The sequence below is a fragment of the Lontra canadensis genome, unplaced genomic scaffold (genome assembly GCF_010015895.1).
Source record: "Lontra canadensis isolate GAN:19392208 unplaced genomic scaffold, GSC_riverotter_1.0 scaffold29, whole genome shotgun sequence".
Classification (NCBI taxonomy): Eukaryota; Metazoa; Chordata; class Mammalia; order Carnivora; family Mustelidae; genus Lontra; species Lontra canadensis.
The window spans coordinates 4,149,738-4,165,236 of NW_022631023.1; the positions used below are offsets into that span (position 1 = coordinate 4,149,738).

Genomic DNA, 15,499 nt, shown 5'->3' on the forward strand with positions numbered 1-15,499 from the left:
AGCAATATATCTGCTAAGATTTTCTCAATCTCCAGATACCTAAGTTTAGAGCAAGGGGTCCAACCATTTACGTGAAAAAGTGCTATAAGTACATATATTCTCAGTGTCTCTGGATTGGGGGCACTACAGTGTATTTATTTTAGCTCTTTAAAAAAAATTAATAATAATATCCATTACTTTAAATGTAGAGGTAATTTACCTAAAAACACATTGAGCATATCTGAAAATGTAACATACTGTTTAAAAGTAGGTATGTCCTGGGGTGTCTGCGTGGCTCAGCCGGTTGGGTGTCTGCCTTTGGCTTAGGTCATGATCCCAGGGTCCTGGGTAGAGCCACGTATCGGGTCTCTGCTCCACGGGGAGTCTGCTTCTCCCTCTCCCTCTCCCTGCAGCTCTCTCTGCTTGTGTGCTCTCTCTCCCTCTGTCAAATAAAATCTAAAAAAAAAAAAAGTAGGTATGTCCTATTTCCTGACTTACAGACATCCTGTGTATACAGCCGATCCAGTGCAAATACTTTTTTTTTTTTTTTAATTAACGTATTTGAGAGAGAGAGAGAGAGATGGAAAGCACTTGTGTGCAAACCCGGGGAGGAGCAGAGGAAGAGGAAGAGAAGTGGACTCTGAGCCTGACATGGGGCTCGATTCCAGGACCTGACTGAAATCAAGAGTCAGCCGCTTAACCCACTGAGCCACCAAGGCACCCCCAGAGTGAATATTCCGAAAGTGGGTTGGATCCTCATTTATCCTACCTGTCACCTGCACTGCTTAGTGTAGGTGATGCTGTCTCCTTAGTCTCCCCAAGCACAGGGACCTGCTCACTTCTGGGTGGACCCACACAGATGACACCAGAGTCACGGACTGCCCTCTGCTCTTGGAGAAGGACACTCTTAGTGGGTCCTTATGCCTTCATCACAGGCTATAGGACTGCACTGGCTATGGGATCCTCTCAACCCAGTGATGGAAAGGATCCACGTCTGTCCTGAATGTGCTGGGCACGCTGACAGGTGTGATGTGTTCACTGGCGGAGGTGGACAGTCCTCCACGTACCCAACAGATATTTTTTTTAAGATTTTATTTTATTTTATTTATTGGACAGAGAGAGAGATCATAAGTAGGCAGAGAGGCAGGTAGAGAGAAAGAGGAGGAAGCAGACTCCCCGCTGAGCAGAGAGCCCAATGCGGGGCTCTATCCCAGGACCCCAAGATCACGACCTGAGCCGAAGGCAGAGGCTTTCACCCACTGAACCACCCAGGCGCCCCTACCCAACAGATCTTAAGAGATAAGGCCCTGAGACCACGTCATACCTCCTGACCCCTACATGGTAGGGTAATCTGGAGACAGAACAATAGCAGATTAATACAGAGCTAGCGATAGTAGCAGGAAAAGTTACTTTGCTTTGTTTTAAAGCCAGGAGCCAGGGCTCTAAGTGGGAGAGGGATATAGGGGAAGCAAGTCAGGAGGAAAAAAGGGACTAGTGGGGCAGTGTGGGCTGGGTCCCAACTTGAGCTATTTCCTATTCTCAGCTCCACTTGGCTGGGGCTCAGGGACGGGAACAAGGTGACCGGCCCGGCAGAGCAATCGCAGTACCAGACAAGACTCGGCCTGCCCATCTCTCCCACCCTCTTACCCCGCACATCCCCCGAAGGCCTGACGCTGGAGTTTCCCAGTGCAGCCGTCCCTGGGGGCCCATGTGGATGATCTCCCATTGCCTCCTCATCCTGTGGGGTGATATGGCTGACCACAGGGCAGCCAGCACCCCTAGGTGCTGAGGTGGACTGGGAGCAGGACCCCATGCCTCGCAGGGAGTGCCGAGGGCAGGTCTTCCGTGACTGCGGCCTGCCACGCAGAGGCCCCAGCAGAATGTGGGTGCCATTCAGGTGGGTATGCATAGGTGCGTTTCCCCCGAGGGAGGGCCTTGACTTTCATCAGATTCTCCGAAGACAATGTGTCTGTGACCAGGGAGGAAAGGGCGGTGGTATTTTCTCACAGGGCCTGGGAGCGGTCGCATAGTTTGTGTGGCATTTCGAAAAGGCTTGCTTGACCTTCTACCCATTCCCTAGAAGCACAAAACGTCATTACGGGAACAAAGAAATAAGATCATATTCTTTGTTCGGGGTGAGGGTGTGGAGATGTAGACACACCTTCTCAGAAGACAGAGCTCTTTCCAAACCCCACCTCTCCCGACCATGTTCCCCACCAGATTCACAGATCTTTATTCCAAAACTATCCGTTAAGTACCAGATACTGTGCTACATGTAGGTCCTCAGCGCTTTTTCTGAAATTTCCTTCCCCAAAGATTGGATGGTAAAGCGCGCAAGAATACGTGGGAGCGGACGCCCAGCCAGGAGGAGCAGTGGGTCTGCTCATCGGTATCCTGCTTCCCTGTCTCTCCTGAAACGCCTGCCTGTTGGTTTAAGTAAGGCCTGGGGCCCTGACCGGCCGTGTGGCTCAGCACAGCGGGGCTCCGGCGGTGAACTGCAGTCTTAGAGGTCATTCTCTTGCCGAGAGAAGTCTTAGCTTACTTCTTATCCTTACATTCACTAAAACAAATAGAGGTTCTTAGGCTCCACATTGAGCCCATAGATTTTTAATTTCCTGGAGCAGGGTCCAGGAACCTGTCTTTCTGAAATACTTCCTGATTTGGGAACCATGACAACACTCACCCCTTTAAGTGAGGAAGGTGGTTCCAGAAATGTGTTCCTGCTGTGTATGCCAGGCAAACAAGGAGGGTGCTGCCTGGGCCTGCGTTTGGCCTCATTGTAGCCAGGTGAACTCGCCTCATTGTTCTGGATGAGATTAAAGTCCAGTCCACAGAAATAACAGCCCAGAAGCCACCGAAGAGTGCTGGTCTCTCTGACAGTCAGTGATCATGGTTTCTTGGACGGGGAAGGGGGACAGAATGTCAGCACACCGGTTTGTCCTGCTCGGAGATGCCGATGTGGAAGGATGCCCAACCCCATGGAGAGACTGTGGGGTGTGGCACTCTGTCACCTCTCCTGGACCTCTGTCTCCAAGTCCCCCCACAGACAGTGACATTGCTGCTTCAGTGCCCTTGCTGTGGGGGCCAGGTAAGGTTGCTAAGGCCCTACCAGCTAGACAATGCAGCACCCTGCATGGGAGGGTTCATTTTGGAACCAGAAGAACCTCAGACATAGAGACACCGGCAATGTCCCTTCCGTGACAGAGGAGGGATCGCAAAGGCAATGACCAGTAGTTAGGGGCAGAATTAGAATTAAATGTAGTTTTTCCGGCTTTTTCTTGCGACAGCAGGCATTAGCGGTTGCCAGCTCCTTCCATCTTGGCTGAGGATCTAGGAAGGTGGCTCAACAGGGCTAATTTGGTTGGCTTGGTTCGGTCTCACCAGAGCTTCTAAGAAAATGATTCAGTGACCTCACATCTGAAGTATATGGGAGAAACTTTCAACAGGATCCTCCTTCTACTTACTCTCTCCTGAAACCGATCGTTGGGGGCTGGGTTCTAAGCTGTGTGTGGGGGATGGTGTATGTGGCTCCCAAGCAGACTTACTCGTCCATGGATGCACAAATTCTCCCTGCACAGACACTTACTGACAAAATACTTGTCAACACTGCATGCCGTCCTCACCGCCACAGGGACAGCAGTGAACAGAAGAGCTCTCATCTTGAGTGCAAGAGACAGAAAGCAAGCTAGGATAGATCATCACTGACTGTGATATACGCCATGTGGGGAACAGGCATTGACAGCCTCCAATGTATATAAAATCTCCCTGCAAATCAACAAGAACAGAACCACCTCGCAGAAGATGGGCAAGACACAAATGCAAGATCCGCAGAAGGGGGCGGGGCACGGGGACAAAGTCCGGTACGCGCAGTTGCGGCCTGCCCCAAGCGGCCCCCGGCCGAAAGGTCAGCACATTTTGGTAACAACTACACATCCGCAAACTAGGACAGCTGGTTCTGCGACGAGGTGTTCAGACAGAAGGATGCCCTTAAACACTGCAGAGGGGCTGGGGGGACTGGCGTGGAAAATGGGGAGAAGGGGAAGGAGACAATAAAACCAGAGCAGCCCTCGTCCATGCCGCTGGGGAGGATGGGTGGAGGGACACTGAGGCCTGCAGGGAGGGAGGGAGCCACGGGGTTCTCTGCCCTTCCCGGACAGCAGGCCTCTTTCATGAAGGGGCCAGACTGGTAGCAAGCCCTCTCGCTCAGTATGAGGAATGGAGTGACCCAGAGCGGTCAGTGCGCCAACTCCTAACAATGGCCCAGGCTCTGGAGTAGGGAGAGAGGGGCCAGGTCTAGAAAACCAGAGAGATTCAGGGGGACTTGGGATGGGCTCAGAAAGACGGCAGGGCGGGGACAGGGGGCATGCGACGTGAGGATGGTATGAACCCTGGGGAGCACAGACTCGCAGGGTAAGAATTAACTTCAGAAAACCCAAGACAGGATCGCAGGGCCTCTGAGGCCACACAGGGAGTTGGGTCCCTTTACGGGAATAGTTTAGGGGCGCCTGGGTGGCTCAGTTGGTCACGATCCTGGGGTCCTGGGATCAAGTACTGCATTGGGTTCCCTGCTCAGCGGGAAGCCTGCTTCTCCTGCTTCTGTCTCCCCCGCCTCCCCGCCAGGCTTGTGCTCAATCTCTCAATCACTCTCTGGCAAATAAATAAAACCTTTTTTTTTTTTTTTTTTTTTAAAGAATAGTTTATGAAGTGGAAAAGCAACCTATGGATTAGGTGAAAGCCCAGGATCCGGGAGAGGGGTGTGTGCGTCAGGGCCAAGGGCAAGTGGGCTCAGTCCGGATGGCCTTGGCCACGGGGGGAGGTGCTCGGCATGTGCCTCTGGCTCCTCCGCCCCTTTCTCTCCATGCCCAACACTGATCTCACACGTCAACATGCCCCTCTCTTTGCTTCACGTTGGACCAGACATGAGGGGTCACTGAGGACGTTTAGAACAGACATTCCCAGGAGGGTGTCAGAGTCATTGTGCTGAGCCGAGCGCAACAGAGGTTCCCGCGCTGATGGCAGGAGCTACACTCGTCCTTGAACCCTGTCCAAAGCCAGGGATCACCACCTCCCTGGGTACTCCGCAGTCATGGAAGAATGCAGGTGTCCAGAGGGGCAAGGCACCTGCTGAGGCAGCATCTGACCAAACCAAAGGGCATTTGTGCTTTCTCTGAGGCCATTCCCTGGGGGCCTGACAACGGCACGGAGTGAGCCCTGCTACAAAGCCCGCAGAGCCCCAAGTCTGGCGCAGTACCTTCTACTCTCTTAGCCACATGAGCCCCAACCCTCCATCAATCACTAGGCTCAACCCCCAAACTCTGAGCCCACCAGATGCCCAGGAAAGCTGCGTCCCTCCGAAGTAGAGCCCCAGCCAGCCAGAGCCAGGACGCAGCCCTCACACCAGCTGCGGCCACCCCTCTACTGCGCTCCTGCCGCCTTTGGGTTTCCAATAACCAGACAGTGCTGTAGTCCTGGAGAAGGTGACAGGGCCTCCCTGGCCTGCACTGGTAGGAGGGGGAAACTCGTGAATGGGCCCTTCTGAAAGGGCTGGCATCAGAGGCAGCTCCTAGGAGCAAACCCATGTCCTGGGCAGACTTTGTGTTTCATGTGACAACAGAGAAAATGAGAAAGACTTGAGGGTGTCCCCCACACCCTCATGTGCAGGGCGCCGCCTCAGTGCTGGGCCTTCTCCCTGGTCTGCCCAACGACAAGCACGTGCACTGCGGAAACTTTACTACAAATACAAACACCGGGGCGCCTGGGTGGCTCAGTGGGTTAAAGCCTCAGTGGGTTAAAGCCTTTGTCTCAGGTCATGATCCCAGGGTCCTGGGATCGAGTCCCTCATTGGGCTCTCTGCTCAGCAGGGAGCCTGCTTCCTCCTCTCTCTCTGCCTGCCTCTCTGCCTCCTTGTGATCTCTGTCAAATAAATAAATAAATAAAATCTTTTTAAAAATATATAAACACCAAGGGGCCCTCGGGTAGAACAGCTGGTTCAGTGTCCAACTCTTGGTTTTGGCTCAGGTCAAGGTCTCAGGACCCTGAGATCGAGCCCCACGTCAGGCTCCACACTCAGTGCTGAGTCTGCTTGACATTCTCTCTCTCTCCCTCTCCCTCTTCTCCTCCCTCTGTGCTCTCTCTAAATAAATAAATTCTTTTTTAAAAAATTAAAAAATAAAACAGTTGGTCACAGTTGATTTCTAGAAACTGTTGGGTTTTGGGGGTGGGGTCATAAAAGGCAATTAATCTGAAAAGGAATCACTTTTATACATTTTTCAAAAAGAGTTTATTATTTTTTAACATTTTCTCTTTAAGCAATCTCTACACCCAACGTGGGGCTCGAACTCTCAACCTCAGACCAACAGTCACCGCCTGAGCCAGCCAGGCGCCACCCTCCCCCGCCCCCAACTTTTACAAATTTTTTAAATCATCACCCAATTCTGCATATTTGTGCAAATTAAGTTTCTACAATTTATTTCTGTATTAAAAATATACCTATTTACAATGAGATTCCCAAAAAGGGGACTGATTACCCCTTGAGTGTCCCGCCCGTTTTCCAATGGAGAGTCTAATGAAGACTTCGTGATTTCACATCATTCGCTAACGCAGTTGTACTCCCAGTGCTAATTTTTATATTTAATGCATCTTGGAAATGGGGTTTCTTTGCTTTTTTATCATCATAATTTGCCTTGGGGGTTCTCACACAAGGATGAGCAGGTGTGTCTACCTTGGAAAGGGGTGGGAACTGAAGGGGCAGGTATTCCCCCCCCATCCTCTCCTCCTCCCTCCTCCTGCCCCTCCTCCTTCCCCTCCTCACTTTCTCATGACTGTCACCATCCTCATCACCAACATCAACACAAAACGGCCAGCTGGGGCAGAGCTGAGGCCAGACCCCGCTCCTCACTGTCGTGACCGCGGCGGGGCTCGGTACTCACCCTTCAGGAGGGGCTTCTCTGAGAGGCTCCTGAGGTTATAGACAGCACTGGTCAGGGAGACTTCTGGAATGAGCTCTGCGAGCAGGTACCCGGAGTACCATGCACATATGGAGGCGAAGAAGAAGACCACGGTCCTCAAAGTGCCTGGGGACAGACAAGTCGCCACTGTGATGCCTGGGGGACAGGTGCCATCCTAAGCCCACTTCCTGCACCAGTGTCTGCCCCGCACCCTGAGAAGTTCGCCCCCGGGGAAGTGGCAGGTGGGGATGTAATGAAGCCGCCACTGCTTAGTTGGTGTTGCTTGGACGAAGCATTTGAGGTTACAGTGACCGATAACAGAAACAAGACATGGGTGTTTTCCACGCCAAGTTTTTCTGTTTGCCATTTAGAGCTTCCTCAGACGGTGACATTGGTGATTCATTAGTGGCCTCGTGACCCAACACGCCTGACATGGGCCTAAAGACCAAAGCGGCTCATTCCTTTGTGAGGAAGGGACGGCAAAGTCCAGAGGGCAGGGACTGTTTTGTTAATGCTGAGAACAGCACCTGGCGCCCTGTGAAACTGCCAAGGGTCCTCGTGACCCTGGGAAAAGCCACTGGACCCGTCATGACCATCACAGACCCGCTTGCAGGGTAACCCAAGCTGTGCACAGTGGCAAATCCCTGGAGGCGCTCCTTCTGGCTGATTGGCTCTGCTATCTTCCTCCCAGTGTTTAAGGAAAAGGCGTTCCCCACTCCGAGGTCAGGGGAGGCCGAGGGGACAGCTCCCTGTCCCTTCACGGGCAAACTGTTGCAGACCTTTCTGGTTTTACCCCTAAATATCTCACAGAGCAGGACTCATTCGTGATCACCAAAAGGGCTATAAGGCAGAACAAGGAAAGAAAGGAGGGAGGGAGGAGAGGAGAAAGGAGAGGGAGGAAAGGAAGGGAGGGGAGCGGTGGGGAGGGGAAGGCCCTCCCACCTGACCCCACAACCCCCTTGGCTGTCACACTCGGGCCAAGCACCTGGAAATAACCACCCCTCCCACAGCCACCAGGCCTCCCCTCCCACTCCTGTGCTGGCCAAGGCCTCCAAATCCTCCATGCGGCCCGTGCCCCGTCCCCCAATGACAGGCACCCCGGTCCTCCCTCGATGACACTCCACGGGGCTCCCACTCTGTGGGCATGTCCTGGCCTTCTCCGCTGGCTTTCCCTCCCAGGGCACAGCCTGGCCTCTCCTCCAGATCCCAAGATGAGCTTGCTCACACTCAGCTCTGAGTTCCCCACGGGGGGGCCATATTGCCAGCCTGCTCTCTGCACTCTGAGATGTCCCAGAGGAAACCCCTTCATCGCCTCCAGCTCCCCAGAGTTGCTCCTGACCCCATATGGCCCATCTCAGCAGATGAATGGGGTCAGAGGCCAATACCTGGGATTCTTCCTTTATTTCGCACTTCCCCTCCCAGCCCTGATGGAACCCACAAGCCGGCCTCGCAAGGTTTACCAACACCATCAATCTTGCCTCCATAGACTCTTCTTGTCTCTACTGCCTCCCCCTCCCCAGGCCACCACCAGCATAAGTCTTCCCTCTTGCTGGCCAGGAGCAAAACCTCCCACCCCGTGCTCCAGACAACGTGTGGACTCATCGCAGGAGATGTAATAAAGGCTGTAGCGCAGTTTTGTCCCAGTCCCGGGCACAGAAGCCTAACCCCCTTGGTGTCTCCAATCTGTTAGGACACCTGCTGTTAACGGCTCCGATCAGCCACATCTGAGTCTGCTTCTGCTGGGACAGCGCTGGAGGGCTGTCCTCAGGCCCTTAGGCAGCTTTAAGGGAGGGGCTGGCTGCATGCCCACAGGACTGGTGCTTTCCGCCCTGCCCCGGAGCTCCAGGAGGAAGCTGAAAGGGAGCCCGAAAGGGGAATGAAGCCAATGACATAGAGGGACCCGAGAGCTCTGGCCTCCCGAGGCCTGAGGCTGGGCCCCTTCCTGCTGGTTCACACGCAGAAGTGTGACGGCAGGGCGCAGAGGCCCAGACCTCCCAGGCTGGGGCCCTCCCAGTATTCCGCCCGGAACCCTCCTTGCTGGCTGGTGCTCTGGGTCTGTGGACGGTCTACAGGGATGGGCTCGTGCCTGGGGCAGCTCCTGAGCTCAGGGGGCGGCGCTGACGGAATGGGGTGGGATCCTTCAGATTCACCGGGACGAGCTGGTCTTTTTCAAGTGTGTGCGTCCACATCCACGACAGTCTTCCGTTTTCCAAACCGCGTAGTCTGAAGTTGTTAGAAGGTTATGCAGGGGTGGGACAGGGTAGACACGGCCGTTTGCAGGGCTGAAGGGACACCTCAAGCAGAGAAAACCAGCCCCAGGAAGCAAACTGGGAGCCAGTTCTGGCAACTCTGTTTGCTCTGTGCTGGGTCACACGGATCCAGGCGGGCCTAGGCCCTGTCCTGCGTGTACCTTTGTATCACTCTGTCCTCTGCCTCAGGGTGCTCTCCTCCATGACCTCCAGCTCTCTCTCCCTCCACGGCTCCCTCTCCCTCAGTACAGCCTGCCACACACCCTCACATCCGCCCTTCACATGCCTTGTTGTCATAGCACACCGAGGGTCTTCCCTCTCCAGGACTGTGCCCGCGCACCGAGACAGCGTGTGGGTCGTGGAGGTTCCAGAAAATTCTGTCGGACGCACACAGAGTGAGCAGTGTGGAATGACTGCTGGAAATGGAGTCAGCATCAGTAGTGTCAGGCTCAAAGGCAGCAGTAGTCCAGTGTGTCTGTGTGTGTCAGGTCACAGCTGGACTTATTCTGTCCAAGTGTCGTAGTTAAAGAAGACAATCAGCGAACCAGAGACTCTCCGCAGAACCTTCTAGTCACCATGTCTCCTGTGAGGTCTTTGAGCCGAGGTGCTGTTTAGCTACTGGAGCAGAACACGATGCTACCTTCCACACGCGTAAAGGGCAGCGACACGGCGGGGAGGTGTGGTCCTGTCTCGATGGACGAGGACACGTGAGCGGAAGTGACCCGGAGGGCCACGAGGAGCGGCCGGCAGTCCACGAGTCCCTGTAGGCGCACCTGTGAACCGCGGCCGGCCTGGCCTGCAAGGCGGTAGGCTCCCAGGCCTGGACACGCGCCAGCGCTCCCTGCGAGGCTGTAAAGCCCCCGTGCTTCGGGTGAGGCCTGAACCACTGAAGTTCCAGCTGGGAGCTGCTGGATTCTGGAACTGGAGAGAAGCCAAGACCTAGAGCCAGAAGCACCTCCAGGCAGAGGGCAGATCCGGCTGCACAGACTAGGACCAGTCCACTGCGAGAGTCTGGGGACCTGTGCCAGCGGGGAGCTAGACCAGCGGCCTGTGTGCAGGCCTCATGTTCCTGGAAGTACCTGGCTGCCAGGGGGACAGACCTGGGAGCCAGACCAGCTGGGGCCAGCCAGTCTCGGGGAGGGACACCTGCTTCAGTCCCCAGGGTGAGTGCGCAGCAGGAGGACCGGAAGCAGTTCCCTGCGACAGGCTCGGACCCGGGGCAGCAAAGAACCCTGCGTCCCAGAGGGGCACAGGTAAGCACTCATTTGGGAACAGTGGGAACCAGACCCCAGCTAACATGGCTCCCTGGACCTGCGTGGGACTTCCGGGGGGCGGGGCAGTAAGGACGGGGAGGAAGTATGCTGAGTTCAGGAACCTTCTGTGATCCTTTAACCAGGATCTGGCCTTTTCTCATAAAGTAATAAAGTCATCCGCAGTGGCCAACAGACATGTCCTCCTCCGGGCTTCTAACCAGCCGGTGTCACATGGAAGGGTCAGAGCAAAGGCCAGTTCCAAGCGCGGGCAGGGAGTCCGTTCAATTCCTCTCCAGAGACCCTCACTCATCCTGCATGTGTGCCTCTGTGTGTGTCTCCTACCCTCCTCCCCACGCTCAGACTCCTGGGGTCTCAGTTTGGTCCCAGACCCTTCACTTACACTGGAGAAGAGAGCAGTCCCAAAACTAATTTGCATTCGGCCAGGCTACAGGTCAGGGGATCTCAGGGCACCCTCCTGCCCCTCTACCCCGGGGACCCTGAAGAAGGCAACTCTGAACCCCTAAGAACACACTTTGGTGCCATCTCCTTCAACATGATGTACGACAAGGAAGCTGTCACTAGCAGCCTTGCCAAAGGGAACCCAAATCCCCCTGGAGACGGCCATACCTGCTCCTTTTGTCTTGGGGAGGGGGGATGAGAGAGGGCTAAGGGTGGGTGAGCCACTTTGTGGCTGCTGTCCCTGTGCTATTGACTGAGGCTTTTTGGTAGAAAGGCCAGGAACAGACACGTCTGAACACCACAGGAGGTTTGGAAGGGAACCTGCCTTGAAAGTTTCACACACCAATGACCTGCTTTTGAGAACTTCGGATAACCGCTACTAGGCAGCTGTCCTAGGACAGGGGAAGAGCAGTGGTGGCTTAACTTACTTCATCCCTTCGTTCCATCGGAATGTCCCCCCTGTGATCTTTCTACCTGGGACAGACCCAGGGCTTCACCCAAGTATCCAGGAAAATGGCGCTTTCGAAAATGTTGCCAAATCCCGAGCTCACAAAATCCAAAGTAGCATGGTTCTGAGATTCTGCGGGTGACTCTCTCTTAATCACACATGTCCATATAAATACAGATCTGAGTTATGCCAAAGCTTTATGCAAAAGGACCACATGGGCCATGAATGACTCGCAAGGGTCACGTGTGGAAAAGGGGTCGGTAGGGGAAAGTAGTCTAAGAATACTCAGCATTTTCCACCAAGTAGCCAGCAAAATGTTATAAGAATCTAGAAATAATGAAAAAAAAATCTTCCAAAATACTTAACATGATAATAATGCCCCATCGCTTCTCGGACTTTTGGCTAAGATCAAGTAGAAGTAATGCCCCAGCCATTGCACTACTGGGTATTTACCCCAAAGATACAGATGCAGTGAAAAGAAGGGCCATCTGTACCCCAGTGTTTATAGCAGCAATGGCCACGGTCTCCAAACTGTGGAAAGAACCAAGATGCCCTTCAACGGACGAATGGATAAGGAAGATGTGGTCCATATACACTATAGAGTATGATGCCTCCATCAGAAAGGATGAAGACCCAACTTTTGTAGCAACATGGACGGGACTGGAAGAGATTATGCTGAGTGAAATAAGTCAAGCAGAGAGAGTCAATTATCATATGGTTTCACTTATTTGTGGAGCATAACAAAGAGCATGGAGGACAAGAGGAGATAGAGAGAAGGGAGTTGAGGGAAATTGGAAGGGGAGGTGAACCATGAGAGACTATGGACTCTGAAAAACAATCTGAAAGGTTTGAAGAGGTGGGGGGGTGGGAGGTTGGGGAAATAAGGTGGTGGGTATTAGGGAGGGCATGTATTGCATGGAGCCCTGGGTGTGGTGCAAAAACAATGAATACTGTTATGCTGAAAATAACTTAAAAAATGATTAAAAAAAAAAAGTAATGCCCCAAGGGAGATGTTTTCTTCCCCAAAAAGAAACATACGTTGCCACCCATTTATACAATCCACACAAGTTACCAAAAACACGGCTGTTCATAAACAAGCAGTTTTGTAGAGAACAGGACTATTTCACACAATAAAGAAAAGTCTTGAAATCTGTCTTGCCAAACTTTGGGAATGGAGCCGCAAAGGTGGTCTTTAGAACTTTCTGGAGTGTGACCACACAGCTGGAATGTGTGCCCCAAGGAAAGAGGATGGTTTGGTCCACCACCTCCTGGCAGACAAGCTGCCCTCCAGGGAGGGGGACTGACCACTAAAGGAGCCCAGAGAAGTTTCCATTTCTGAACTTCCCATTTTTTGCACAAGGTATGCTGCCTTGCTCCAGAAGAAAAGAGCAAACCCAGTCAGGGAGAACAAAGGCGGGCGGGTTAACTGGGAACCCCAGAGTGAGCCCTATAAGGCGAGGCAGGCAGGCAAGTGACCGGCTGACAGAGGCTGCTGTCAGGAAGGCAGGCTTTAAGAGACAACATGCCTCGTGGGAGGACTTTTGTTTCCTCTTCCCTTTTTCCTATTTTTTCCCAAGCCTTCTGCAGTCTCAAGTAATTTAATATTTGGAAAATATAAAAATGGCCTTATAGAGAGATGCTAGCAGAAGTTTTATAGCCAGTGTCCATGGGGCATTCCGCATTCATCCGTCCCCACCTGACTTAAGCAGGCTGCCTCACTGTCCCTCACTTGTCATGACTTCCTGGGCTGGTCAGCTGGACCTGTGGCTAGTGAACCTCGACCCTCACCAGAGCAGCGCGGTAGAGCGGAGGAGCCCAGAAGTGCCCCTACTCAGCAGCTGGCCGCCCTTTGTCTGCGGCGGCAGGTGCCCTCCCCCGTGGAGGGAGCCCCCTCCTCTCTGCCCGCCCTCCCCTGCTGCCTACTTTTCAGGCAGGGCATCAGACTCACGGAGCGGGAGAGGGTGTCGGACTATCCCCATGGGAACCGGCGACTTGGCCCCTGCCCAAGCTGCTTTCTGATCCCAGGGTCAGGGCAGGACCCTGCCCCAGCGCCTGCCCCGCCCTCAGGTCCGCGAAGGGGCCGGCGGGGGGGGTGGTCCCAAGTAGGGCGAGGGGACAGCTGTCTCCTGCCCGAGTCCCCTCTCCCTCCTCGGGCAGGGAGGTCTCACTCACCCACCGTCCCCAGGCGCATCTTCCAGGTGCAGCTCTCTGGCAACCCGAGCGAGCCTCGCAGGGACCCCGCGGCGACAGAGACACACCCTCGAAGAGGCCGGTGGCTACGAGGAAGGAGAGCAAAGGGCGGGCAGACGGGACCTGACGGAAGCGTGGGCCGGGTGCGGGCCGGGCGGGTGCTGGCGGGGCAGGTGTGGGCCAGGCAGGTGCGCAGGGCGGCACCCAAGAGCTGCGGCCGGCCGGCAGCCCGGGAGGGTTTGCTCCCTCCGCCCGGCCCTCTGCGGGCTCACAGGGGGCCAGGAGTGATGAGTAGGGTTTGCTCCCCGCGAAGGACGCTGTGTCCGCCACCCACCCCTGCCCTTCTTCTTTTCAAAGATTCTATTTACCTGAGAGAGGGAGCACAAACAGGGGGAGCGGCAGAGGGAGAGGGAGAAGCAGGCTCCCGGCTGAGCAGGACTCCCCTCCCCCCAGGGGCCTGGGATCAAGACCTGAGCTGAAGGAAGATGCTTAACTGTGGAGCCCCAGGCCCCAGGGACACTGTGTCCCTTAACCGTTCTTTCGCAGCCTCAGAGGCCAGTTCAATGTCTCACAGGGGGAAATGGCTACAAAGATAAATGAGCATGGCCTGAGCCTCTTAAACGTCAAAGCGAGTCCTAGCAGGGTCCAAGTTGGAGGTCAACTCCCCTGGGCCAAGGTCGCAAGGCTCCTTGCTTCTTCGGGGACAGTCCTGCTGCCGCGGTGGTTTGCACAGCCCAGCACAGCCTTCCACCTCTTGTCTCCTCCTTCACTTCAGGGCTTGATTTGGGGGAGTGGGGTAAGGACAGTGCCCCCTACTCCATGGTCAGGGTCACAGGTGTGCAGGTCCTTTTGTTCATACGGAGGCCAGGGGTGCCAGGGTGGGAGTCTGGCAGGTGTTTGAAGAAAGCTTCCCAGAAGACACGCCAGCTGTTCTCTGTGGACTTATATCCCGACGTCCACCAGGCTTCTGTCGCTCTTTGGAATACACTGTAGTCGTAGTGGCCTCGGGCTGCTAAGGGCAAGTTAAGGCTCCAAGTGCCATTGGTCATTTGCAGAAAGAGTGTTCGAGGTGGGCAGGGTCCTAGAGAAGACCCACTCCCACTCCCAGATTCCACCGGCTCCACACTTCTCCCCCGTTCCTGTTTCTCCTCTCTGGAAAGCCCAGAGGCCTCAATAGTGCAACGCAAAGTCCCCTCCCCTAGTCCCGGGATACCCGTCATGCTGTGGCTGTCAGAAGGGGCTTCACCATGACCCTCCTCCACCAGGCTTTGCCTCCTGACAGCTCCTGGGTGGCTCCGTCCAGGGGGCCTGGGGACACACGTCCTGTGAACAATTTGGCTTTACTCTTCCAGGTCACTCTTACCCCACTGGCTCCCAAATCCGGGAGATCAGAAGACAGGTTCTGCACAGTTCCCAGGACTTGAGACGTGTACGCATGCCTGCCTGGCAAGCACACCAGCTCGTTAAAGTGGACCTTGGTTTCACTGGCCAAGTCTCACCATTGAGTAGCTCACCTGATTTTGGAGACTGAATTTTATGTCCTGTCTGTTTTCATTTTCTTTTGGATTATGGTAAAAAAAAATGCATGACATAAAATTTACTATCTTTTCCAAATTTAAAAATTTACATTTAAAAAATTTACATTTAAGGGAACAGTTCAGGAGCGTCAAGTATATTCACATTGCTGTGCAACAGACCTTAAGATCTTCTCGTCTTACGAAACTGAAACTCTGTCCCTATTAATATCGAGTCCCCTTCCCCCACCCCTAGCTCTTGGACACACCACCATCTTTGTTTCTATGAATTCGACTACTTTAGAAACTTTACCCAAGGGACGCCTGGGTGGCTCAGCTGGTTAAGCGTCTGCCTTCGGTTCAGGTCATGATCCTGGGGTACTAGGATAAAGTCCCACTTTGGGCTCTCTGCTCAGTGAGGAGTCTGCTTCTCCTTCTCCCTCTGCTCATGCTCTCTCTC

At 54.1% G+C, this 15,499-nt stretch overlaps 1 protein-coding gene across 3 annotated transcripts in view; it reads right to left on the bottom strand.

Moving 5' to 3' along the window:
* The window catches only part of FAM3B (FAM3 metabolism regulating signaling molecule B), a 50,937-nt gene that overhangs the window by 22,224 nt on the left and 13,214 nt on the right, over positions 1 to 15,499 (bottom strand). For 2 of the 3 annotated variants that reach the window (XM_032865301.1, XM_032865303.1), the window contains exon 2: positions 6,909 to 7,052. In XM_032865301.1, the coding sequence (XP_032721192.1) occupies positions 6,909 to 7,052 (144 nt within the window). Of the gene's footprint in view, positions 1 to 6,908; positions 7,053 to 13,507; positions 13,606 to 15,499 lie in introns of those variants that run through there. The other variant, XM_032865302.1, reaches the window with a different exon arrangement.